Raw genomic sequence first — 26,376 nt, forward strand, 5'->3', positions numbered from 1 at the left:
AATAATAAAAACGTCTGCGCAACGTCTCTGCGCAGATTAAAAGTGGCTGCCCTGATGTTCCTTGGCAATGACCGCAGTATTGTCGAAGAAATTACTTGTAAAATCGCCGAAAATAATTAACAATCTGGGAATTAATTAATTAATAATAATAATGGACAGTCACAATGGTACAAGGCAATGCTTGCATAGTTCGATAAATTACGAAATTTAAAACGATATGAACGTCTCGAATGGTGAAAATCTGGAATCTCCATGTGACCGACGTATTTGTGACACCACGAGATGACGCCTGGAGGCAATTCTGGACAAATCCAGTGTTTGGACAGTTTTGATAGATTCAATGACTTTAAAAAATTCAAAATGTGATAAACCTAGTTGATGAGTGAAACCAGTGGACACAGGAATTTATTAGAATGTTAGTGTTGTGAATTGTGATGGTGTTTTCTTTTGTTAATCAAGTGATAAAGTGCTCTCGGGAATTTCTTTGTCGATGTGTGTATAAATACGTAAGATGGCAGTTTCAGTTATGTTAGTGCAGTTTTTAATTTCGAAAGTGTTTAGTGCATGTGATCTTCACGGGGACAAGCTTCTGGAGGCATTGGAGAGCATATCAACGTCTAGATGAGGATTTCAGCGCCCGGTGAGTCACTAACATTTACAATTGAAAGTTGACATTTTTCAACCGTCAATATCTCGAGAATGACTGGCGCGATTTCAACAAATTTTATTTCATTTCATGAAAGCACTGAAATGATTCTATCTTTTAATTTTCGAATTTTGCTTGGAAATGATGTAAAATGGTCTAAAACGTAAACATCCGAAGTTTTACGGCCATGTGTGTATGAGGGACTGTCCACCTCTGGTAGTCAACTGTTAGAAAATTGAAGAATTAAAGGACCAACCAATTTCAAATAGAAATTGGAATAGGTTTCAAGGCTCTCTCATAGTTTCCGAAATAATCGCGAAAAACGAAAGTGCCAAATAAAATTAATTTAATTCACATTGTATAGGGTGTAGGAAGTGGGAAAACGCAATTCTGAGCCGTCCATCTGCCTAAAGGGAACTCAAATTTCCTCAGGAATCGAATGGAATAGGTTTTAAGGCTCTATCTCTCATAGTTTCCGAGATAATCGCGAAAAACGAAAATGCCAAAAAAAATTAATTTAATTCATCTTGTATAGGGTGTAGGAAGTGGAAAAACGCAATTCTGAGCCGTCCATCTGCCTATACGGAACCCAAATTTCCTCAGGAATCGAATGGAATAGGTTTTAAGGCTCTATCTCTCATAGTTTCCGAGATAATCGCGAAAAACGAAAATGCCAAAAAAAATTAATTTAATTCATCTTGTATAGGGTGTAGGAAGTGGAAAAACGCAATTCTGAGCCGTCCATCTGCCTATACGGAACCCAAATTTCCTCAGGAATCGAATGGAATAGGTTTTAAGGCTCTATCTCTCATAGTTTCCGAGATAATCGCGAAAAACGAAAATGCCAAAAAAAATTAATTTAATTCATCTTGTATAGGGTGTAGGAAGTGGAAAAACGCAATTCTGAGCCGTCCATCTGCCTATACGGAACCCAAATTTCCTCAGGAATCGAATGGAATAGGTTTTAAGGCTCTATCTCTCATAGTTTCCGAGATAATCGCGAAAAACGAAAATGCCAAAAAAAATTAATTTAATTCATCTTGTATAGGGTGTAGGAAGTGGAAAAACGCAATTCTGAGCCGTCCATCTGCCTAAAGGGAACCCAAATTTCCTCAGGAATCGAATGGAATAGGTTTTAAGGCTCTATCTCTCATAGTTTCCGAGATAATTGCGAAAAACGGTGCTAAAGTATTTTAATGATGAACACTCCAGGAGATCCTCTGTTTTTGTTTTTGAACTGATAGTACACAACCTCATAACCAGAGAACCCACGCGCTGGTCTCCTGTATGACGTCATATGGTATAAGGAATTTAATCATTGTGAATAAAATATCCACTCTCAAACAATAAAAGCCATAGATTTGTATTCTACAAACGATTTGCAATCGATTGAAAAAAAAGTGGAAATTTTTTTTTTCCAAATTTGTCGGCTAGATTCGTGCATGATCTTGATTAAATAATTAAAAAAGATCCATTGACTCTTAAACGTTAAAAAGGGATGTACAATGACCTGCTAACGAATTACAAACGATTCTATAGGGTCATTTGTTTGAAAATAGTTTTTTATCGGCTAATAGGGTACTTCTGAAAACATGCCTTCACTCGAAAGCCACATGCGCACGCGCTAAGCCAATTGGAGAAGTTTGCGACCCTCGTGACCCTCGTGAAACCCTGTTTACACACCATTCGTCGGTAAAACAATTACCAGGTACTTGTGGTTTACAAAGTGTTATGACTCGATCGTGACAGAAACAAAGAAGCAGTGCACAAATGTAATCATCAGTGTCAGTGCCAGTGCGCGATTTTTAGTTTAGTTTCCCCTTTCATTTTATTTTCACCGAGACAGCAGAGAGAATCATAGCAGCAGAATTTCCTGAAGAGAATGTCGACAGAAAATCGAGAGACTGAAAGACTGCCCCTGGATCCTCTCCCCCTGGAGCAGCGTGAGAAACCAGGGGTGAACGGTAACTGTGGATTGAGCGTCCTGGATGCAGTATTCCCAGTTCCAAATCTTGATGTCGATGCTGGAGACATTCCCAGCAGCAGAGCACTCGTCAGTGAATGGGACATCTTTTGCATCGGTCTCTCAATTCTCATGCATCTTCTGGATTGCTTAGCGGATCTCAATTTAGCCGTGAATTATTTCATGAGGGGAGACTATGCATATCTCATTTGGACCTGCACATTTATATTCACTCCGTCGTTCGTGAATATCGTCATCAGTATTCAGATTTCTGCTCAGGATCGCCAGGTGACTTCTGTCATAACTTTTATTTTTAATCGTAATCATTGAATTTTTGATGAAATGAAATTGGGGAGGAATGGAATAAAATGGACACTGGACTTTTTTTAAATTACTCATAACTCAGAAAAAAAATTATCAATTGAGCTCAGTTTGGGCTCATTACAAAGGGAAAGAAATTTTCTTTGCATTGAAAGAAAAAATATTGGATTTCATCAACATTGCAAGCTGTCGTTAACATTTAAAAGAAGTCAAAAATGTTCATTTACCCCAACCTTCCCTAATTTACTTTTCGTTGGGAACTGCAATTCTTTTTTACCGCGTAAAAAGTGCCCTAGCCCAGTATAATTCATCTAATCGTTGGATCCATTAGCAGAACAATCAAGAAGACGAGAAGGACAAATCCAGCTGGAGTAAACTGGTCAAAATTTGGCTACTATGGCCCATTATTCTCGTATTCCAATTGGCACCTGTACTTCATCATTTAGATAATTTGACTTATGCCGGTAAATCGTATCGCGCCCGAAAAAAAGGAAATCAGTCAAAACAGAAGAAATATTATCTCAAAATGCTGAAGGAGGAACAGGACATTGCCCTGATGAGAGTATTGGAATGTTTCTTGGAGGCGGCTCCTCATCAAGCCTTGCAACTGACAATCATGATGATGCACTATCAAAGCAGCCCCGAAGTGAATTTTCATTGTAAGTATTTGTATCCACAATTGGTTATTTTTTTATTCTGAGAGAAATTGTAACAATGGTTGATAAATCTTCACTTGAATTTGGTTTAATTCCCGTTATTTTTTTCATGATTCTATCGAATGTTTGAAAAAAATAAATTTCAAAAAGTACCAGAATATATTCACAAAAAATAAGTAGCCATGAAAAAAACTATCAAGATACTATCGTAATAAATATGCAAAGACAAATGCAAGGGGAAATATGTTCGCAATAAAAATTAATGAAAACGTTCTTTCAGTCTTAAATCAAACCCTCAGTATTGCGAGCTCTCTCGTAGGCATGGGTTGGGCCATGTCTAGTTACCATCGCAGCATAAGAAAAGCCCAATGGGACAAAGAGAACATCAGTGCTGTTGGAAATTGGATGCAGTTCTTCTGGCACTTCTTCGTCACAAGTAAGCGATGCACTCTTTCATTTCGTCTTCAGGATTTTAATTGCATTCTACACATCAGGAAGGGATGGAGCAAACTGGACCCTTTATTCCAATATTTATAACTCCTAAACAAATTTGTCAATCGATCTCACTCTGCAATTGCATTTCCCATTAAATTGAATTGAATTTATCTTATTTTAGTATCTCGAGTGGTGGCTATTGCAGCAGCAGTCACAATATTGCCCCTATACGCTGGTATCGCCATTGTTATTCACTGGCTCTTCATGTTCATTTGGATATATCTGGAGCCTTCAGGTCTCAACGAATTCTGCCGAGACCGTAGCCAGCCACCCCACAGAGGTCCAACAATCGTTGAAAGTCTGAAATCGCATTTACTCGGCATGACCTTTGGTCTCGTTTACATTTTCACGTATTTCAAGCTGATCGATGGACCAACCTACTGGAAACACGCAATCTACTACTCTTTATGTTTCGGGGAGAATGTGGTAGCAGCGGTGAGTTGGATCTTCCTCGGGGATGATCTTGCGATCATACGGTGGTACTATGAGCTCGTTCCAGCCACGTGCATTGCCCCATTCATCCTCGGAATAGTTGTAATGATAGTTTATTACAAAGGGTTCCATCCATCGATGAAAAACATGATCAATAGGATTGATCAGCCGACTGAAGAGAATAGCAGACAACTCGCAATATAATATTGGTGCATATTTATAGATCGTATTACTGAGATCAATCACCTGATTGATCGTTCACTCACAGTACATCCATGACTGAACGTCTGAACTGTTTTATGATAACCTTTTTATATTTTTATACGACAAGTGTAAATTAGGTACAAAAATACCAATGATTGGTATTTAATGATGGAATAAACCAGTGAAAAAGCATAATTGGCTGCGATTTTCCCCCTCTCGTCCAATAAATTTAAATTTTCAATTAACGAGATCGACATATTGATGGATATGCCGATGCAGAATGAGTAAATGAAGCAAGAGTACACATTAGTGTGATAATTTATTATCTTCCAGTAATAAATATTCTTCTGTGTTACATACTTTACTTACATCTGAATAAATCACATTATATTCGATAGAACATAGAGTTGAAAAAAAATTACAGGACCAGCGGAATTTCGAAAGACCTTATGAGTTTATTCAGAATGAGCTAAACACTTTAGATTTTGAAACGTTGATTTTTCCAACTTGCAAAATGGAAAAGATTGAACTAATGCGACAGTTATTGCAATTTGGGCGATAATAGAAAAAAAATTTGTTGTCATCGTACTTGAGGGCATTGTGCAGGAGGTAATGACATCAGCGTGACTCAGTCGACGGGATTCTGAACGACTATCAAAATGAATTCCTTGTCTGGGGCTACCATGACCTCATGCTTCTTACTTCGAATCCGAAGAAAGGTCAGATCGTTCGTTGGATCCAAATCACGAACAACTGATCTTGCTTTGTCTGATAGTTGGCTTATCAGGCCTGCATATTGAACGGTTGTTGTGTTGTCAAGAGTTGATTTGATTGGAATACCTATTTAGGGAGTAGAATGACGTAATTCAATGAGATAAATGCACCGCAGACTGAAAATTTCACTTTTTAAATCGAAATGCGGAAAATAATAATTTTTTATCATGAACAAACCTTCGGAATTGACAACGATCGTGCCAACAACACCCTTGTGCGACTGAATCCGCTTCATCGTCTCTTCCACTTCTTGCGCCTGTCGTGTAACAATTGTCAAATCACAATATTCATTTTATTCTATTTTGTTTACTCACCATCTCGATTAATTTATTGTTATCAAATGAAGGTTATGACACGTAGGAAATTCAGTGTGAGGTTAGCAGTACGAAGAATGCATCCATTTACAGCGACGAGGACGGGACAAATGTTCAACTGATGACCGTATCAGTACGGCTCAACTCAAACGTGCGATGCAAATATGCCCCGCTGTGATTTGTTTCTATGGCAACGGATTAGTGACAAATTGCGAAATTATTGACGATTTTTTTTTCATCTTTTGAAAATTTTTTAAAAAATTATTAAAATTGAATAAAAAATGGAAAAAAAACTGAAAAAAAAATTATTTTTTTGCGAATTATCCTATTGAAGTGGTTTTTTAATGAAAATTTGATGGAAAAGTCGACAATTTTTTATTTTTTTGAATGAATTAGTCTTGAGATCTACCTAGAAAACATCGCTGCCTAAAATAAATAGTATTTTTTAATATAATTGCAGTGGAATCTCCATCAGAAAGAAAATAACTCATTTATTAATAAAAATGAGGATAATCGCAATACATAAAATCAATCATCAACATCTGAAAATAATTTATTCCATAAAATTTAAATTACACAAGTTTGAGACACTGTATATCAGTGGCATCTCCCTTATACCTATTCATCTGCTTGAGCAGTTGCAACTTGGACTGCCTGCAATGTGTGGTATGCAGTTCATAGAGAGTGCTCATATTCAAAATAATCGACTCCTGAAGATTCTTGATAGGATTCTTCGTGACAGCATTCTCCAGCAATTGCACAGCGGCCTCAAGTTTACCAGTGTACAAGAGACAGACAGCCATGTTATTGACGATCATGACATTGGAGGGATCGGCATTCAGTGCCATCTGAAAGCAATCATAAGCCTCCTGGAATGCGTTCTGAGTCACCGCCATGAGGCCTCGATTGACCCACTCCCTAGTAGTTGGGGTGTGCGTCGAGACATCCTTGGTGACTAATTTCCCCTCGGCTGCGGGTATGTCCCCCAGGAACAGGTGCAATCTCCCCAGAGCCAACTTAAAAATCTCCAACTGGTCTTTCTGCCAGTCTGGGAACTGGCAGATGTCCTCGAGTACCTCAATAGCCAGAACAAAATTCTTGGCAACAAGTGCGCAATTGACGATCGAAACCAGTACCTTAGATTTCCTCCTGGACCACAATTTCACCGAGTCCTGTCGCTCAACGACAGAACAATTGGCTGCTCCTCCTTCCTCAGACAGCCCCTCCCCTAAATTCCTCAGAATCTGATTAACAGTCGACAAAACAGCGTACAAATTGTCCAGAGATTCCCTCGGGCTCCCGCAGAATGAAGGAATTTCAGCCAGAAGCAGTCTAAATGAGAACGACGCCATGGAGCCATGTCGAGTCCCATAAAGTTCTGGGTGAAACGAGAAGTACATGTCAGGTTTATCCAAATTCCCGAAGGCTTGGGCCTCCGTCTTGAGCACCTCAGTCTGCCCCAATTTCGTGAGAAGAGCCAGTCTCGTGTACCACAGCTGCAGCGAGTGGGGGGTGTGCTTGCTGGGATGATCGATTTTCCCGAAGCCCTGGCCATAAATTCCGAGGAGTCTTCCAGACAAGTTGACAGCAGCTCTGTAGCACCCGGCCTGGATGAGATTCCTGAGCCCTCGCTCGTCCTGCGTCACGTCTGAGGCTGTCAACACGTTCCTGTGCATGTGCTCCTCCTCCCCGTAGAAATGAATTGAAGCCTCTTTGGTGGCGTCCAGGATGTCCCCTTGGAGGGTGAGTCCGGGCATCGTCAGGTTCTCGCGATTAGGCAGACTAGTCCCAGGAGGTGATGTCGCGATTGAAAGCAGGATTTTCCTGGTGGATTCTGAGGGAATCCAGGCATCTCTGTGGTAGTCAGGCACGTTCAGGTCCGAGGGCCTCTCGATCTCGAACATGTGATCGTTCTTCAAGAAGTTGGAGGTCAACTCCAGGTCGCTGGTGGGGTCGTCGATCACGGAAGGCAGTGGATTGTCTACTCGGTGAGTCGAGACTATCTCGTCGAATACTGTGGGCGTATTGTTCTCAAAATACCTGCCTAGGGTGTGATCTGAAGGCCCTTCGCTCGTTTCTTTACGTGAATGCTCGTTATTCTCCATGATTTTTCCATTGGATTATCCTCTCTTCATTACACTTTTTACCGTTTTTATTCGATATTTATTATTTTCTTCGAAGATTTATCAAACGGATCTTCATTGTTATGACAGTAATACTGAGGTTAGGATTTTTATGCTTCGTTCTCATGATTTCTGTGGACATCGTGGAGGTTATACATAACCTATTCATTTTGAATTTAATTGTTGTGCGGAAATATCAGTGGGTGAAGTGGAATTAGTGTTTATTTAACGTTTTGTGGATTAAGGAATAGAAAGTTGACGTTTTTTATTTGAAAAATGGCACATGACCTGGCAAAAACACTGGGAGGTCTCAGGTTGGATGGTCGTAGGCCCCTGGAGCTACGTAAAATAGGGGTGAAAATGGGGGTATTTGGACAGGCTGATGGAAGTGCCTACCTGGAGCAAGGAAAGACCAAAATTCTAGCGGCTGTCTATGGACCACATCAAGTAATTATTACAATCCTCGATTTTTATTTGATATTCTAGTCAACTTTTTTAATGTTTAATTTTCTTAGACTCGAGGGAGTGCAGCCAGGAGTACTGTGAACAAATCGACAAAAGGGATCGTTAACTGTCAATACAGCATGGCAGTGTTCAGCTTGAGCTCTGGTGAACGAAAGAGAAGACCTAGGGGCGACAGAAAAACTCAGGAGAGGTCCATTCAACTGAGGCATGCGATGGAGGCTGTCCTGAATCTAGAGAATTTTCCACGATCGCAGATTGATATTTTTGTAGAAGTTCTCCAAGTTGATGGGAGTGATTACTGCGCAGCGATAAATGCAGCCACGTTAGCGTTAATTGACGCAGGAATCCCGATTAAAGTAAATTTCATTTTTTCTTCTTGATTTTTATATATTTTTTTGTTTGATTATATTCACTAGGACTTTTTGGTTTTTGTTAATTGATTCGAATGAAAAATATCTGGTGGAAAGACATTAACAAATTTCGATCTTTATACGACTCATTCTATTTAAATTCTTTCTGAAAATCATTCTCTACATGAATTCTAATTTTTTCTTCATAATTTACAAGTTTTTTTAACTTGATTGACTTCACAAAAACATTTTTTCGAAAACTTGAATGATGAAATATTTCAGGATTATGCCATTGGGTGCACAGTAACCCTCCCCGACGCCTCCCAAACCTTCGACGAGTCAGAAGTTCCTGGAATTGGAGTCCTGGACGCTAATAATCTCGAAGAAAACGGCCCAGGGACAACTCTCTCGGTAGTTGCCCTACCAGAAACGACAAACGAAGCCAGCAAAGAAGCTGGCTTGATCATCATAGCTCAAGCCAGTGGTCAGCGCTTGGACATTTCAAAAATGGAGGGCATGAAGACAAGAGCATTGCACGGTTGCCAGAGTATCAAAACCATTCTTGATAAAATAGTCAGACAGCATCTAACAACAAATTCTCTGCCATCTTTATTCGATGTACAAATGATAGAATAAATGGACGATTCATTCACTCTCAACTGTCATCACAATTTTCTTCAATCATTAGTATAAATATTCTCGTTATAAAAACAGTTTTTGTATGAAATTAATTGGAAAATATATGTATTGATCTAGAGTTTTCATGGAACAATTTGTCTTTCAGACATCTGATGAACCGTATGTAAAAATATGCTATTTTTATTTATAACTTTGCGTCTGGATGTCTTTCCATGATCATGCCGACCCCCTGAAAAAATAAAATACGGACGAAAATAAAAGAAATGATTTTTTTATCATAAAAAAACTTCTTCAATAACTCCGAAATATTCACCTGTCCACCGGCAGCACAGGCAGCAATAAGTCCAAACTGTTGATCCTCCTTGATCATCCGATTAGCCGTGTGTGAAGCCAAACGCACGCCGGTGGCTGCGAATGGATGTCCAATGGACAGAGAACCTCCCCAGGCGTTCCATTTCTTCAAATCCGGAATTCCCACTTTACTATTTCTCTTCAGATATTCTTGGCAGAAATATTCAGAGTCCATGGCTTTCAGGTTCGCTAGGATTTGAGCTGCAAAAGCCTCGTGCACTTCCCAGACCCCAATATCGTTGAGAGACAATTTCGCAAGATTCAATACCTGAATTAAAAATAAAAATGTTATTTCTCGTTCTGTAATTTCAATTAAACTCTGCTCATTTCCGCTTTTTATGGCACATGCCAATTTTTTCTCATTAGAATAAACTTGAAATAAAATTAATTTTCGGTTTTTACTGACCTTTGGGATGGCATAGGCAGGTCCAAGTAACAATTGATCAACTGGATCTTGTGAGACATAAGTGAACTGTCTCATATAGGCCTTGGGTCTGAGGCCCAGTTGTTTTGCCTTCTCTTCACTCATGATAAGTCCGGCTGAAGCCCCATCAGTCAAGTAAGACGCATTGGCAGCTGTGACTGTGCCATAAGGCTTGACAAAAGCTGGCTTCAATTTCGCTAGATTCTCAGGACTGGATACTCTGATCCCATTATCTCTGTCGACTGCTTTCGCAACATTAGGAACTTTGAAGGGCACCAAATCACTCAAATTTCCGTCTTGCTGCGCCTTTTGGGCGAGTGTGTGAGACCTCAAGGCATATTCGTCTTGCTCAGCTCGAGATATACCGAAGGCAGAAGCTAGACGATCACCAGAGTGGCCCATGGTTTCTCCCGAGGAGAATTCAGCCACTGCTGGGAGCTAAAACCACGAGTTCATTGATTCACGAGGGGAAATTATGGATTTAAATTTGATAATTGCATATTAACAATTCCATAATTTAATTCCATTGAATTAAAAGTTTTTTCAATTGAATTAGAATTGAAAAAATTGAAGAAACAGATGAAAAATTTTAATTACGTCTGGAACGAAGTGTTTGGGCCTGATGGAAGCCAGGAGAGAGAGAGTTTGCCCGAGAGATTTGGCCTTCGATGCCTTGACCATGAGATTTCGCATGGGTCTACTGTGTCGGATAGGAATGTCTGACATGAATTCAACCCCACCAGCTACCACAACGTCATAAGCACCAGAAGCAATGAGGCCCATTCCCGTAGTCAGAGCCACATTACTACTGATGCAGGCCATTGTGACCGTATGCGCCGGTGTCCTCTCACTGTATCCAGCAGCCAGAGCTGCCTCACGACCAATATTCGAGGTCTTCACTTCCTGCATTACTGTCCCGTACACGATGTAATCGATTATCTCTTTTGGGATTTTTGTTTTTCTCTGCAGAGCACTACAATTTTCGAATCAATTATTTCAGGGAAATATTGATCGATGTGTTTTTGTGATAGAAAATTGAACGTTTTTTCATCTGATTTTTTTCGCTGTTTTATACGAATTAAATGAAATTCTGAAGAATGTTATTTGTCTTCATTTCTTCTTCATTCAAGAAGAAATTAATGAAGGAGAATATTTTAATGATGAAATCTGATGATTTCAATAATTACTCACACCAACGAATGTGTGGCCAATTCGTGAGGCATCAGTTGACTGTAATCAGTCCCAGACATTAGAAATGGGGTTCGAACCCCATCCACGTAGACGATATTTTTGCTGGCTGGACTATCACCTCTAGTTGCATAATTTCTACATGCATTTGAAGTAGTTGCCCATGAATATGAAATTTCTGCAATGCATTATTTATTTTAAATAAATAGCGGAAGGTGTGCGGAATGCCGATAGCAGATAGGGAGTTGTTGATATTCAATTTCAAGCTACATTTCCTATTTTTTTATTTCTCATTCGATTTAAAAAAAAGACGTAAATTTTATGCACAGGTTAAAGGTGCATCACTCGAATGCCTCTTGAACATTAGAATTATTGAGAACGACCGAGTGCGCTTCCAATTTTGAAAATCGCATTGATTTTCATTTTTGCCAAGCTCAATTGCGAGAAAATTGGACTTCGTACCATGACAAATGATTCGGTACAGTTGGATGATGCGATAAAATGAATTTATTATCAAGATCTCAATGATTTCGTAGGATAAAATCACTCCGTTGAATGAATATTTAATCTTACTTGGCAGGAGGACATTGTGGTCCAGTCGAAGAGCGTTCCTCACTCGCAAAATCGTCATCCTGAATTATTTGCGCTACTACTTCTGACTACTTCGTTAGAACCACTCGTCTATTGCACCACTTTCCACTCAGCATTCGCCGGAATTCTCAAGAACATTTCAGATGGGACGTTGAGCGGCCATCAGAGGGCTACAGTGCGTAGCGCTCGAATTCGAACCGCGATAAGTGACAGTGCGAACAGAATAAACTCTGATATTGCAGAAAGAAATATTTATTCCATCTAATCGTCATCAAATTAAATTAAAATATCATTGTTGTATTTAACAAAGAAGTAATAATTCAGGATAAATCGAAGGGGCGTATTTATTGACAGTTTTCGAAAATTAAATGAAGAAAATAGAATAACAAATGGAATTGAAAAAAAATACATGCATTCATTTACGTTATCACAATGTAATAAAATTGAACGCATTTTGAGTTCGAATCCCACTTCTGAGACCAATTGAACAGCCCGCGGGCTCTTCAAATAAACAAAAAACAGTTTATTAAATGAAAACCAGGTGAAGATAAAATACAATGAGAAGTGAAGAAATAATGAAAAAACTCGTGACAAAATTTCAAGTAAAAACATTTATTTTACGACACACATATGACATTAAACATTGCAAGCGGGCCATTGTCTTATGTGGAGCTCTCTCAAAGCGATTCACTCATAAGTGTTATGCGACCGTAGCCATAACATCAACACAAAACAGTACGCAGCGCACTGCGTGACGGGGGATGAATGAATATGCGGAACGGATCCGTCAATCAAATTTTGATTTCCCCCCCTCGGTCATGACTATTTATCAAACATTTATTCGCACAGATGACGACGATTATTTACGCGTGAATTCCAACTGAATGAGTTACATTCGTTTGCCGATAAATATGATTATTGTCAAAACAGCTGATCCCTCTGCACGTTGATGTACGTCTGCGTTTTGTGGTGTTTAGGTGCAGCTTATGTAGTCCAGTCCCCTCTGGGCCCCCCTGGCTGTTGGCGCGTGCGCATGCCAAGCCCACAATTTTAGGTATGAAGTATTTATTTCTGCAGAGCGCACGGAGCACTGCATATTTCCCTCGGACATATCCGTATGTCAATGAAAATGTTTGTGCAGTGCATGAGGGAATATTAGTCGCCAAAAGGCGAGAGTAAAGGGTGTAAATACTGGGTGCATATATAGGTCACAGAGAGGACACCAGAGAGGCGTGAGCCGCTTTAAAAACCACCACCAGCTAGTGTACATGTGCATACATGTTTTGAAGTTGAAAAACTATTGAGTGCAATTGGACTGACCGAGAACGCAAGAACGTCTCTGTGGAGAGGTTTTGAGTGCGCGCGCGTCACTTCTTTTTACCTTTTCTATTTTCCCCTCTTATTCACTCATTTTCCATCCTCCTTGCTCTCCTATACATTGGAGTTGTCGCTGTTACTCTGGTGCGTTATAGCTTTGTGAACATCATTGCGTATCGCGAACGGCTGAGTGTCGAGGAGTTGCAAAGATATAAATTGGTTGGGACTGGATACAATGGAGGTGGAGGTGTAGGGGGACCGAGCAAATTCCCTCACAGCCCAGTGGATTGTTTGTTCTCCTCTGCTCTTCGATCTTGGAGTTAAAATGTAGTAATCTAGTGATTTGAAAATTTATACATGTCCGTGATAATGCGCAGTAAATACTGGACGAGTGGTTGTTTCGTGTGTCGTCGTGCGTGGACGATCGATACGCCATCCCAGCATGGCGTGCAATGTAAATCGGCCTGACGAAGTGATGACCAGTGATGAGGATGCCGCAAATACGGGTGTGAAGGTGTATGTCATATCTGTCAAGCAATACGGTAAAGCTGAGTGGATTATTTTGTCGTCGAGGTGGTGGAGTGCTGAATATGGAAAACGATAAAAATTGTTAGAGCCCAAAGCAACTTGAATATAACTCAAGTGCACTTTTTCTCGCGATAAAGAGCCAATTGAAAGATGGAAAGAGGATACAAGACAAAGAATGAAAAAGAAACTCAGTGGTGTATGAGGGCAGACGATGTGCAGTGATTTTAGTGGATGAAAACTGTTCGTGATATGACTGTGTTAAATTATTCGTGTCTGTGACGGGGATAGAGCGGATGGACCATTACGGAACGAGGAACGAATGGACGGAGACGGGCATGTGTCGTTTAGCTGCTGTGGTCGCCACTTGGACTCGGTAGAGGCCCGTGCCCGAGGCCCCAGCAGCGCGCCCAGGCCACCGACCCATACCCGTGACCGCGAGACAAGCCTTTACGAGCCTGTGTGAGACGTGTGCGTGTGAAGTATTTTTCGTATGTATTGTGTAGTTCAAAAGCCTGTATATAACCCGTAGGGACAAGGTTATACAGGCGAAAGACGGCCACCATAACTGTCTACTCTAGAGTTTCAGCACTGAGACCTTGGAGATTCGTATATATTGTGATGAGCAGTGGATGCGAGTGTTGTCCATGTTTTTTCACCTCCTACTTCATTTTTAGAAGTCGTTAATTATTTCATATTTTATGTCGACATAATTTTGTTTTTTTTTTATTATTATCTTTCTAACACAAAAGTTTCTCGTCAATTATTCAAAGTGTCGAGTGAACGGCAGAGAGCGTCCGAAATAGCAAGTGTAACCAAATTTTTTTTCACCTCTTGGTGTTTTTCTTTCGATCATAATAAGCAGAGAAGACAAAATATCCTGTGGTCTGTGTGTTTTCAATGTCTTCCTAGGGATAAATGGAGAGGAATCAGTGAAAATGATTTAGGAAGCATAATAAGAGTTCTGATATGATAGAGTGATAAACAGAGAGGTCAGAAACTACTGAGATGGACCGAGTTAATCTCGGTGTTGGTGATTCACACGTGAGTGATGATGAGGATGATGGTACACGCCATAACGATGGATTTACCGTATGCTCTTTGTTCGTTCATAGCAGTGCAATACGATGATTCTTCTCTATGGTTGTAGAAACTGAGCGAAGAAAACAAGAGGATTAAAATTTCCATGGATTCATAATCATCATTTGATCCTAAATGTTGATGTGTTTATGGATTGAGCCCGATGATGTTTATATTTTTTTTTTATCATTTGGAAAGAGATTGAATGACAAAAATGGAGACACTATTACCGGCTAATACAAACAGCCCGTCATACAGTCCACAGCTAAAGACAGTCTTGAAGACATATCAATTATCGGCAGTGAAAAGCCTACAAGGACCAAGCTCAGCCCTTTTGGGTATGGACTGTAGAGGTATATTGCAGGAACAAACGTCCTTTCACTTCCCAACCCTCAATCGTACGCCAAACTGCGTAGTTGATTCAGATCCAGATGAGATAAATGGAAAAGAATACAAAAAAAATGAGGATCCAGTGGCAGTAGCAGTGCCGGTAGCTACGGTACCAGTGCCAGTCCTACCTAGAAGGGATCACATAGCGGAAAGATCCCAAGATGATTCAGACGACGATCCCCAGCCAGAGCGTATTAAAATAATTGGTGAAAAGCGTGAATTGGAATTCCAAATACCCATTCTCACAGCACCAGACCAGAGTTGCTCCGAGAGATGTGAAACAACACTTGAGAATGAGAGAATTTCATGTTTTGTTGTTGGCGGTGAGCGCAGGCTCTGTTTGCCCCAGATACTGAACACAGTGCTCCAAGATTTTTCATTACAACAGATTAATCAAGTTTGCGATGAATTACAAATATACTGTTCAAGATGCACCCATGACCAATTGGAAGAGTTAAAATTATCTGGAATATTGCCAAGAAATGCTCCGTCGTGTGGCTTAATCACACAAACGGATGCTGAACGTCTTGTGAGCGCACTTTTATTGCGTATCGAGCCACGTGAATTACCACAAATGATAAGTGAAGACAATGAGCGATGCGATGGAAAGGAGCACTGTGAAAAAGACGGCACCGATACAATCGCTAAATTCAAAGTTTATCACGAATGTTTTGGTAAATGCAAAGGCATCTTCAACGCTGACCGCTTTGATGCCGAGGATTCAGCGTGCATCGAGTGCCTCGAGTGTGGCTGCCAGTTTTCACCCCAACGTTTTGTACGTCATGCACACCGGCCACTTGAGAATCGTACCTGTCACTGGGGCTTTGATTCCACCAATTGGCGATGTTATTTGTTATTGTCACGCGATCAGCCTCATTACAACAAGCTCGTTACATTCTTTCGTAACTTGAAAGAAAAATATCCTCTACCCAACCTGAAGAGGAAACTCGCTGAGGTAAAACACAAATTTATTATCACTCAAAATGCCAGGATTTGCCATTATTCCTTACTTCTTGTTAATTCTTAGTTCCGAAATGAGTCTGACAAGCAGCCCAAACGACTGAAAAAGGAAATGGGCCGCAATGAATTTGCCGGTGTCTACGCTGGCAGCAATGGCTTGGGAATGTACTCGATATCACCAGCCACTGGTGGAGGTGATCCCTATCTCCAAATGCAGTGGGCAGTCTTTGAATTAGCAGCTCGCGGTGCATCAGCATTCAGGCCTTGGAATACAGCTAATTCTTGTAAACATCGAGACAGGTGACCAAGAAATTGACTTGAATCATTTGAATCATTGAATTTCGTTTGTAATACTATTAATAAGGGGGGAAATTCGGTATTTTTTATGTACCCATGTTAACCTGACACTAATACCCATCGCACAACTAATGACAATTCATAATTTAATACGAAAACAGTTCACCACTGGTGCCTGCTTATCTGAGCCGAGGTCCACCAGTGTTGCAGCATCCAGAGCGCGTTGTACCGCTCTCCGAGTGTGAACGTTTTGAGCCCCATTACCAGCCAAACGTTGCCTTGGCACCCATTGTACCACCAACGATAACGGCTATTCCAACGACACAGTCGGAGGAGCCCTCAGCAGCCCACAGGCTCCTTTACACTGAGAGCCACAGTCACAATAATCATTCCCCAAGTTCGTGTGAAAAAATTGAGCCCCTCATTGCCAATGTTAAAATTGAAAAGCCATCATCGCCGGGACCAGAGGCTGCCAATGACTACTCGAAAAAATTTTGCACACAATCGAAAAAACAAGAGGAATGCAGAAATGAGAGACCAAAAATGAAGCGGAAAATCGTTGCCAGAAACAATTGTGAGGACGAGGAGAGCAGTGCTGCTGTCACATCGTCTACCATTACAATGGAGATACCATCGGCGGGGGGGAGCACATCGTCATCACGAAGTGATACTGAGGAGGACTTTGCTACTATTGTTGAACTTGAGGAACGACTTACGGCACTTGACATGCCGCAGGACGTTTTTACTCTTGTTAGACAGGTGGCATCGGAACTTACTCATTTGAGAGTTCGACATCAACAAGACGCACAGGAAATTGCCAAGTTACGTGATGAGCTGCAGAAAATAACGATTCAACCTGTTTCTGTTGTGAATCCTCATGATTCTGTTAATAGCGGTGAGGAGAGTGAGAATAAGGCGAATCCAAGTGCTGCTGATAGCACTGAAAATAATGACACTATTGATGAGGCAGCACCACTGCTAGACAACAATGAAGAGCTCGAACGGGCTGCCACTCCATCTACTGCAATTAGTAAAGATTAGAAATTATTACCAATTAATGTAAGATTATTAATAGTAAGCAGGACAACAATAATAGCGAATGAATAAAAAATATTATAATAAAGAACTGCTCAGCAATTGTGGCGCCTTATCTGTTAGCGATATTGGCGTACACTTCAATTTAGCACTAAATTATGAATGTTACAAATTCTAAAGTTAATGATGACGATGAAAGAAACTGTCTTGGTTATGTGATATATGAAAAGCCTTTAACGTTATAGAATGGTTAATTTTTTCGTTTTCAGAATATTGTAAAGTGAACTTTTATCGACAGTTTTTACTTACGAATCGAGATTAAGAGATGAAAAACAATGTAGATATTGTGTGATGTGATGAATGAGAAATAGATTTTAAATATCGATTACTGAGCCAATATATATTAGAACAACAGATATTATGTTTGAATATATTAATGAAGTGCATAAGACATTTTTCGTAGATAAAGTAATCATCGATTGCGACGAAAAATAAATTGTTCATTCAGTCTTCTCATTATCATAGTTGTGAAAAAATGAAAATAGATAGAACGGGACTGAGAACGTTGAATTGCTTTTCATCAACAACTTACAATCATATTGGTATTATGTAAATAGTTTCACTTATCTTAAGTTACGTTAATGATTAAATATTATGAAAATTATTGAAAAAAGTACAAAAACCCTAGGTGCTATGTTATTACACTAGGTGATTATAATGACCTCGTGTAAAATAGACTTTCAATTGTAAATTTCAATTGTAAAAACTGGGATGCATTGAGCGCTTTTGTTGTAACAATATTCAAAATTTTCACGATTATTTGCATAATTTTGCATGACTGAATGGGCAGTCTCTTTCAAGTCGACTGAATTTCATAGACATAATTATAGTACTGCCAACAAAATTGACGTAAATTTATAAAAGAAAATTATTTCAATGTTTAATTACCGACGTGATTATAAATATCGTTATCAATTGTTTTTCATTTTGCTGTTGTAAACGAAAAAACTTAGGGTGATAATGTTGAGGCGTAATCAATGCTCCTGTTTTTACGGACGTCAACGCAATTGAATTAGGGACGTCCACTGAATAAATTTGATACTAATGGAGAAATGAAAATTTCTCCTTATCAAGTCAACTCGTACTACTCTCTATGTATAGGAGGATAAAATACATAATTAGTCATAAAAATTAACTACTACAAAGGTTGATGAATCTTGTGTATTGCGCATGGACTGCATGAATGAAGAAGAAAAAATAATAAACACCGTAACTTATTTATACTGCTGGGTTGTGTATTTCAAGTCCAAATAATAAATTATGATCCTGGAGCGGGTACTTCGAAGAAAGAAATGAAGGCATAATGAAAACTTTCTCATTGGATGCTCACTTAAGAAAGTAAGAAATTGTAAAAAATTTTAGCACTAAAAATTGGGGGATAAATTACTCTTGGGATTGGACTCTAAATTAATTCCACTGCGTTTGCTCTTATGTAGGAATTTTTTTTGTAAATGTCGATAATTTGGAAGGGGTGAAGGTTTGATTACCAGAAGAATTTCGAACAACAATTGATGGCTGACGGGTGAAATATAGAAAACTGTTATAATATTCAACGTAACCGATTTAAAGTAGAAAAACGCGGGACATTCGATGCCAATTTAACCAATTCTTCATTAAAATCCGCTCTCTTTTGATCGATAAATAATGATTTAATGTTCAAAGGCTATTTTGATTGACGATGGCAGATAACGATAAACATTGTTGTTCATTTTATCACTAACTGATGAAAATCCATCCGAAAACAAATTGAAGAGTGGTTGAATCGACCTGGAATGCCCACATCCGAATCCCACCTGAAATCAAGAATGTAATAATGTCCATGTTTTCGTACATACTCAGTTATCGAAGTGCATATTTTGAATAAAATTGAACTGATAAACCATATAAACAATACGTCTGACGCAGCGCTGTATCTTCGATGCGTCTAGCATAAAAATTATAACCAGTTTATGTCATTGATTTGAATTGTCTTTTTTCATCTCTCACTATCTCAATCACTTTTGAACTGTCGCAATAACATCTTGAAATGCCCAACAGTGAAAATGTATTTTCATCAATAAAAGAAAATACTTGTAAAATCGAGAACTTTTTTTTTACTATATTTATACATGAATACGTGCCCGATATAGCAATTGTAATTGTAAATGAAAGAAGGGATATTTGTTCTGTTTAAGTTCTTCAATTTGATCTCAATTACATCTACTGTAGATATTGTTGGAGATTTTGAGAAGAGAAGAAATACTTCTCGAGATCAAATGCACTATTTTTCGTTCATCATGGTAGCTAACATTTTTGAAATTATACATTATCGAATATAATGTACTTCGACCTACATTACAGATATCCATTGTCTTTGAAGGAGTAAATCATTGCATAGTGTTATCTATACTTGATAAGAACGATCCATGCAATAATATTAAATAGCATTAGAAACGAAGGGAAATAAAATTTACGTTGTGAATTGTCTCGTGATTATTAGCTCAATATATGTCACAAACTTATAACATTTTGAAACCTAAATTTTTTTGTAACTATTTTCTTTAAGTGCTTTTGCTTTTGTATAGATCCTCCAACCATGACTCACTATTCATATAGTTTCGATGATGAAGAAATCATTTAGAAAAATTAAATATTCGTCGAGAACTCGTATCACATAAAAAATCTAGTACCTGCAATTGGCTGAAGCCTGAAAATTTTGTGATTAGAGAGTTTCATCGTGCAGATGCATGATGACGATGCATGTATCTTAAGCTCAGTGTAAATATTAACATTAATTAAAAAATAAGTTTGATCGCGTCCAAAAAAAACTGGTAATTTCATGACTACCGGACGAAAAATCATTCATCATTTGTCTCTAGAGTTTTTTAACACACGAACGAATTGCATCTCCGAATTATCTCGAAGAACGTGTGAATTTACACGAGAAAAGGTCTATCGATACCGCCAAAACTGACTCTTTTCCGATGAAAAATGATCACACGTATTGAAACTTTTCGCACATGGAGACGGATATCTCGGACCTAGATTCATTGTCGCGAGACATTCGTTCGTTGTCCAATAGACAACTGAGCATAGTATCATGGTACTTTTTCCCCATGCATTTCAAGTTACAAGTCACGAATAAAATTCAAAAATAGGTCCGAGCAGTGGCTGACTTCGAAATAAACAATAATCGAATACAATGCGGATTGTTTACAACGTAAAGTACAAAATTGATCTCTGTGTCAGGTTTAAATATGTATGCACGAACATTTATTTTCATCCCTTTGAGAGGCCTCGGGAGTATGAGAAAACTACTGAAATGGGGAGACAACTTTGCGCCGCGAATTCTCGACCAAAAGGGGACGAAAAAATCGTATTGATGCTTTAAAAACTTTATTCCTTCCATAGAAACCGGGTGCACCAACTTGCGAGTGATCTGAAGCGGATAAATAATTTTAAAAAATGAGTAAAAATATGAGGTGGCAGCGCCGCCATTTTTAAAGCAAGGTGGCGGCGCCTACGCCTGTCAACCACCTCGTATTTTTGAACATTATTTAAAATTCTTTATCTTCATCAGATCACCTGTAACTCGGTTCATTCAATTCCTAGAAAATGAACAAATTTAAAGTATTTTTTTTTTCGCTCCCGAGGCCTCTCACCAATGACATACAATCATTGCTTTGTTTTCGCCAATGCCGCGTAACCATCGATCGTGAACACTGAGAAAAAAGCACCTAGCCATGATGATGTACGAAATACCGATGGTTTAAAAATCTTTCCGAAATCAATTTGGCACAATATCATTGTAATGAAATTTGTCTTATGCATTACGTTCTAATTTCAAAATACAAGATTGAATGATAATAAGAAGACGAGTATGATGTAAATTGTTCTTTGACTATCAGCGTATTGATTCACGTGGCAAAGCATTGAGCCTGAATAATGGTCATTAGTAATGGCATCAGTAAACTTAACTAGTGATTGATTGAAACGAGAGAAAATGTGAAAAATGAAATTAATTGAATCGGACGGCATGCGATTTGTTCGTTCCAAAGATAGTATTCTCGAAATGAAATAGCCGTCAATTACATGTACCATATTTGATTTAGGAAGAATACGTATTTGTTGTTAGCTGTTTTTTTTTCATAGAAATTCTCTAGGAGTTTCCATTCACTTCCATTGTTTTCTTTCTTCAGTCGATAATTGTTAATAAAAGAAAATATAAAGTAATTGTAAGAACCGAGTAAATAACTATTTCATGAACCAAATAGAGTAATCTTTGATTTATAAAAGCAATATTTCACAATAATATCGCCTATTAAGCATACGATACGGAGAGACAATCTCATTTTTTTTGAAAAAACAATGTATAATCATTATTAAACTGCAAATAAAAAAGCATTTCTCTACGACATATATTTAATTTCACGGAATTTTTTCATTTCATTGACAATTTTATCATTAAGCAGGTCCATTATTTCGTTTTGGCTGAAATTTCTGGGTCAATTCTTCGGAAATTTTATATTTCGCTCAACTTATTTCGTAAAAATTAATAGAAATCACGAGAATTGAGTATAAATTGGTGCAGAATATTCATGTATCGATTAAAAATTCAAGTAATTCGCGTCTTTGAATTTCAATTTTTAGTGAACTCTGAAATTTCAATTTTTTTTAAATAGCAAAGTATTGATTTTGAATTGTCAAAAGTCTTTCTCCTGCTTTTCTCTTTGACTGCATCCACCGCAGATACAAACAAACCAATTGATCGGTCGCATAGCAACAAGACGCGTATAAATTCACGATATAAGCCCCAAACAAATATAGCTTCTCGTGATACAGTATTTACAATTCCCTCAACACTATCGAAAAGTTGTGCAACAAGAGGATTGTCCAGGCGTCACAGCGAGAAGTTGATATTCCCCATACAAATTTATCAATATTCCGGTATTAATAGATCAGCTTTACTTTTCATTCATTAATTCCACGCGTGATAATTCAATTTATTTCCATCACCCGTAGATAGAAATGTTGCATCTGCTGTCAAGCGCCGACGCTCAAGAGCTGTCGATCCGCAATTCGAGAAAGGAGGTATCAAGAGAATTTGAACAAGACCCTACCAAATTAAAAAAAACTGATGGCGTTAGACAATCTGTCTCCGAATTCCCTTTCACTGGAAGTATAAAAGTAACGATTAAGGACAAGCCGATTATAGAATCAAAAGAGTACCAGATGCATCTCCTAAGCTGGGCCTTCCGCGCTTTTCTCTTCCACATCCAGCGAACGAAACGTCTGTACGAAATAAAACTGAGAACACAAGAGCGTTTCATCAATACAGATTTGCAGAGATACTTCGGGATGTGGAGATCAAGGGTTGACGAGATGAAGAAAGCAAAGGTGACGAGAAAAAGCGAATGTGAAATTTCCGACGACCAAAAAATCCAACTGTTCGTGAACGCAATAGTTGAGAAGCAGAAGAGCGACAAGAGTTCGCGCGAAGTTCATTCCACAGACTCTTCATCGAAAAAAATTCCAACTCTTGACAGTGATCGACTGGCTAAATCGCCAAATATCGCTGACTCCTCTCTCCAGAAGCGGCTGTCTCTCCAGAGGAAAATAATCACCGAGCAAAGGATGAAGTTGGTCCGACAAAATCAAATAATCGAGGCCATGAAATTGAAGAGAATCGCCGAGGAATCACAACACGCGAAGAGGGAGACGTTGACCACCGCGAAACAGGTGCTCAACAAATGTAGACAGGAGACTAGAAATAATTTGATACAACTCATGAAATTGGAATCGAGCAGAGGGAATGACCTCGACCCCCCGAAATTTCCGCCTCAACCCCCCGATTTTTTATCCCGAATGGAGGCGAGAGCGGAGAGAAGGAGAGAGCGAATAAGGGAAGCTAGGGAAAAGCAGCGGGAAAAATTGGAGCTTCAGAAGGAGCGGGAGGAAACTACGAGGAGAGAAGAGGAAGAGCGGCAGAAGCAGTTGCGACTGGAGGCGCAACGCAGGGCGAGGCGAGCGCTCCAAGAGCAGCGGAGGAAGAAAATAATTGAAGCAGAGAAATTAAAAACCGTTAACGAACTAGTGGCCAGATTTTACGGAAGATATCTCCTGAGGAACTACATCTTGTCGCCTTTCGTTCGCTTGATCGAGGAGGGGAAACATCATCTGGAAATCGCGGATGATCATTACAGCATGACTTTATCAAACAAGACGTTTACTATTTGGAAGAAATACACGAGGGAAGCGACTGATTTGAAGCTAGAGCGGTGCACAGAGATTTGCAATACGAATATTCTCGTGAGATTCTTCTGCGAATGGATGTCACTGGCGAAGGAGAACATCAAGAAGTATAAAAGTGCTTGGAATTTTTACACTTCACGACTGCGAGGGAAATACTTGAGGGCTTGGTACGCTGAGGTACTGGAAATGCGACTGAGAACCCTGGAAACTCTGCAGTTCGCAATGAATCATTACGATGAAAAGATAAAGCTGAAGTACCTCCGAATATGGCAGACGTACACCAAAATATCCGACGACGTGAACGAAAGTGATAGACAGAAAGAGAAGTGGAGGGCATTGGTGCAGCATGTCGTTCCGAATTTTTGTCCGAAATACAGGGGAGTTATCAGGGATGACTAAAAAACATCAATTATGTACAATACATCATCGAAGACACGATGAATTGGTTATATTTAAACTCCCAATACGCAATACTATTGATAATTCCACACGTTTTGCTGACGTGAAGATCGAGGCCAATTTCTTACATGTAATTTACATTTTTCTCTACGTGAAAGGTGTGATGATCATACTCTTCGTATAAGTTTTATCACAGTTGTAATTAATTTCCATAACGCTCATTAAGTTAAAAAAACCTAGGCAATCAGAATATCAAATGTCAAATAAAAAAAGTGTTAATAAACATTGAAAAACAATTCGGGGTGAGACTGATCTTCTCAATGAATACATAACTATCAATATACAAAAATATTCGACCGCCTTTATGAACAGAATATAAGCGTAAAACGCAGCCACAAACTAGACTGATAATCACTGTAAATAATTACATTTCATTGTGTGCTACAATTAAAATACGGCGCCTATGATAAATTCATAATTCATGACACACTAGTGTGGATATATTGGTCAATAAACCATTGTATTCATTCCTACTCTGGGAGGAGATGCGCCTCTCCTGGGCTGTCGTACGTAAAAGTATCAAATAGATGTGATAAATTAAGTAACTGAGTACCACGAGTCCTATGAGCAAACTGTAGATGGCTGAGACCAGGCACAGGGCGAGACTGAAAGAGACGAAGAAAAATTAGTCATGTTAGCTGACATTTCGTTCTTCAAGAGGATGATAAAACCCCTTACTCTAGCTGATGATAGACATCACTGCAATCGTCTGGCAGGAGAATTGTCCCAATGAGAATGAAGGGGTGACAGACACTCGTCATTGTGAGATTAGAACCGTAAATGAAGGCCACAGCCGAGCATAACAAGCAGCTGAGGTACCATCGTAAATTGCTTGAGCCTATGCAGCAGTCCAACCTGGGATTTAATACATAAATAGTAAGTCCTGATAATGCAAAATTCTTTAAACTTCATTTGAAGAGGTTTATGCAAGCTATTCTGAATGCAATGATTTATTCAAAAAATACGATTATTTTTACGAAATTATACAGCTGCAACGGTCTTGTAGACTTAAATCATGTGCAAGGTGGATTTTGAGAATAAAAATGGACTGAGCAGTCTTCTAACTATTCATTTCATTCATCTATTTCATCACAAGAATAATGAGTAATAAGAATAGCTTCCCTCATGGAAAAGCCGATGAATTAATGAATAAATAAAAATTCTTAATAAAGTTTTTTTTTATACCATTTGCAATGATATTCTCTGTTGGCTACGCAAGTCTGACAAGTGCGGCAATGATATGTTCTCGCTGGTGGAGGTTTTTTGCACAAGAGGCAGACCTCCTCACTCTCCCTCCCAACCTCCGAGTCGTGTTCTAGACTGTCATTCTGCAGGGCAGAATCGGATTTCGATTTTGTTTTTACACCGCAAAATATTCCGCCCACAACTCCCGCCATAAATACACAATTCTCTTCGAAAAGAATTTCTAATAATGGCACAACACACATTTCGAATACCAGCATAAGCATTATAACACTGGTAATTGTCCACATGAGAAAGAACTTTGAGCGCGGTAGAAACCTTAAAAAATTGTGATGCAGGTGGTAGATTATAATTGGCGTTAGTAAAAATACAATCACTGTTAAATAAATTGTTTGAGCGGCTATTAAGGTTAATACTGGTAGGGCTATCAAGGGTATCGTGGCGTCGATTGATACTTGTTTGGTACCACTTCGCCAGCCGGATAAATTGCGCAGTTTATTTAGAATATTCATGTTTCATCTGTATTAGAGTATTTCACTTTGATTTTTGCAATAAAAAAATAAATACAGCTTATCAATAATTTCGATTGGAATTTTTGTTGATGGAGAAGTTTAAAGGTTAGGGTGGCCTACACAACTAAACTGTGCGCACCGCTGACAGATATCATACACCCACTTGTCGCTATACTATATTTTTTTCAATTCTATATGTTGATTATTATTCAGCAAATAGTATTGTTTTTGCTGAGTAATAATTATTCACGCGTTTTCCTGTGGAATTATTTTGCACTTTATTAATTGCTATTTAATTTAATTAAATTTGTATGGGGGGGGGATTTTAAATTTTATCTCTTCGTTTCTCTTTAATTGAAAAAAAATTAATC

The 26,376-nt window shown here is 38.8% G+C and overlaps 8 protein-coding genes across 9 annotated transcripts; 4 read left to right on the forward strand and 4 right to left on the reverse strand.

Annotated features, from left to right (window-relative positions):
• Positions 1–2,350: 2,350 nt before the first annotated feature.
• Positions 2,351–4,909, forward strand: LOC107039074 (XK-related protein 6). Of its 2 annotated transcripts, none has more exons than XM_015258515.2 (4): positions 2,351–2,897; positions 3,262–3,589; positions 3,867–4,022; positions 4,203–4,909. In XM_015258515.2, the coding sequence occupies exons 1-4, from the start codon at positions 2,529–2,531 to the stop codon at positions 4,715–4,717; spliced, it is 1,368 nt and encodes a 455-aa protein (XP_015114001.1). In that variant the 5' UTR covers positions 2,351–2,528; the 3' UTR covers positions 4,718–4,909. The 2 variants fall into 2 exon arrangements, with proteins under 2 accessions (XP_015114001.1, XP_015114003.1); XM_015258517.2 differs by having other exon boundaries at positions 3,265–3,589.
• Positions 4,910–5,017: 108 nt separating this feature from the next.
• On the reverse strand, positions 5,018–5,936 carry LOC107039075 (dynein light chain roadblock-type 2). The gene is made up of 3 exons (XM_015258518.2): positions 5,806–5,936; positions 5,669–5,747; positions 5,018–5,557 (listed from the first exon to the last, which is right to left on the reverse strand). Exons 1-3 carry the CDS (start codon positions 5,806–5,808, stop codon positions 5,346–5,348), a joined length of 294 nt encoding a protein of 97 aa, XP_015114004.1. The 5' UTR covers positions 5,809–5,936; the 3' UTR covers positions 5,018–5,345.
• Positions 5,937–6,328: 392 nt separating this feature from the next.
• LOC107039078 (trafficking protein particle complex subunit 12) lies at positions 6,329–8,028 on the reverse strand. The gene has a single exon (XM_015258519.1). It carries the CDS (start codon positions 7,908–7,910, stop codon positions 6,378–6,380), a length of 1,533 nt encoding a protein of 510 aa, XP_015114005.1. The 5' UTR covers positions 7,911–8,028; the 3' UTR covers positions 6,329–6,377.
• Positions 8,029–8,060: 32 nt separating this feature from the next.
• Positions 8,061–9,500, forward strand: LOC107039080 (exosome complex component RRP41). Its single transcript, XM_015258521.2, has 3 exons — positions 8,061–8,375; positions 8,444–8,749; positions 9,026–9,500. Exons 1-3 carry the CDS (start codon positions 8,205–8,207, stop codon positions 9,377–9,379), a joined length of 831 nt encoding a protein of 276 aa, XP_015114007.1. The 5' UTR covers positions 8,061–8,204; the 3' UTR covers positions 9,380–9,500.
• On the reverse strand, positions 9,330–12,073 carry LOC107039079 (trifunctional enzyme subunit beta, mitochondrial). Its single transcript, XM_015258520.1, has 6 exons — positions 11,919–12,073; positions 11,349–11,523; positions 10,755–11,130; positions 10,140–10,595; positions 9,696–10,001; positions 9,330–9,611 (listed from the first exon to the last, which is right to left on the reverse strand). The coding sequence occupies exons 1-6, from the start codon at positions 11,974–11,976 to the stop codon at positions 9,567–9,569; spliced, it is 1,416 nt and encodes a 471-aa protein (XP_015114006.1). The 5' UTR covers positions 11,977–12,073; the 3' UTR covers positions 9,330–9,566.
• Positions 12,074–13,171: 1,098 nt separating this feature from the next.
• On the forward strand, positions 13,172–22,005 carry LOC107039081 (ski oncogene). Its single transcript, XM_015258522.2, has 3 exons — positions 13,172–16,203; positions 16,276–16,508; positions 16,667–22,005. The coding sequence occupies exons 1-3, from the start codon at positions 15,064–15,066 to the stop codon at positions 17,544–17,546; spliced, it is 2,253 nt and encodes a 750-aa protein (XP_015114008.1). The 5' UTR covers positions 13,172–15,063; the 3' UTR covers positions 17,547–22,005.
• Positions 22,006–22,607: 602 nt separating this feature from the next.
• LOC107039058 (meiosis-specific nuclear structural protein 1) lies at positions 22,608–24,230 on the forward strand. The gene has a single exon (XM_015258496.1). It carries the CDS (start codon positions 22,608–22,610, stop codon positions 24,228–24,230), a length of 1,623 nt encoding a protein of 540 aa, XP_015113982.1.
• A 10-nt stretch (positions 24,231–24,240) lies between these two features.
• LOC107039084 (palmitoyltransferase ZDHHC23) lies at positions 24,241–26,133 on the reverse strand. The gene is made up of 3 exons (XM_015258530.1): positions 25,476–26,133; positions 24,969–25,145; positions 24,241–24,895 (listed from the first exon to the last, which is right to left on the reverse strand). Exons 1-3 carry the CDS (start codon positions 26,003–26,005, stop codon positions 24,703–24,705), a joined length of 900 nt encoding a protein of 299 aa, XP_015114016.1. The 5' UTR covers positions 26,006–26,133; the 3' UTR covers positions 24,241–24,702.
• Between the last annotated feature and the right edge of the window lie 243 nt (positions 26,134–26,376).

This window comes from Diachasma alloeum, unplaced genomic scaffold, assembly GCF_001412515.2.
Source record: "Diachasma alloeum isolate Michigan unplaced genomic scaffold, Dall2.0 Dall_scaffold_00291, whole genome shotgun sequence".
Taxonomy (NCBI): domain Eukaryota; kingdom Metazoa; phylum Arthropoda; class Insecta; order Hymenoptera; family Braconidae; genus Diachasma; species Diachasma alloeum.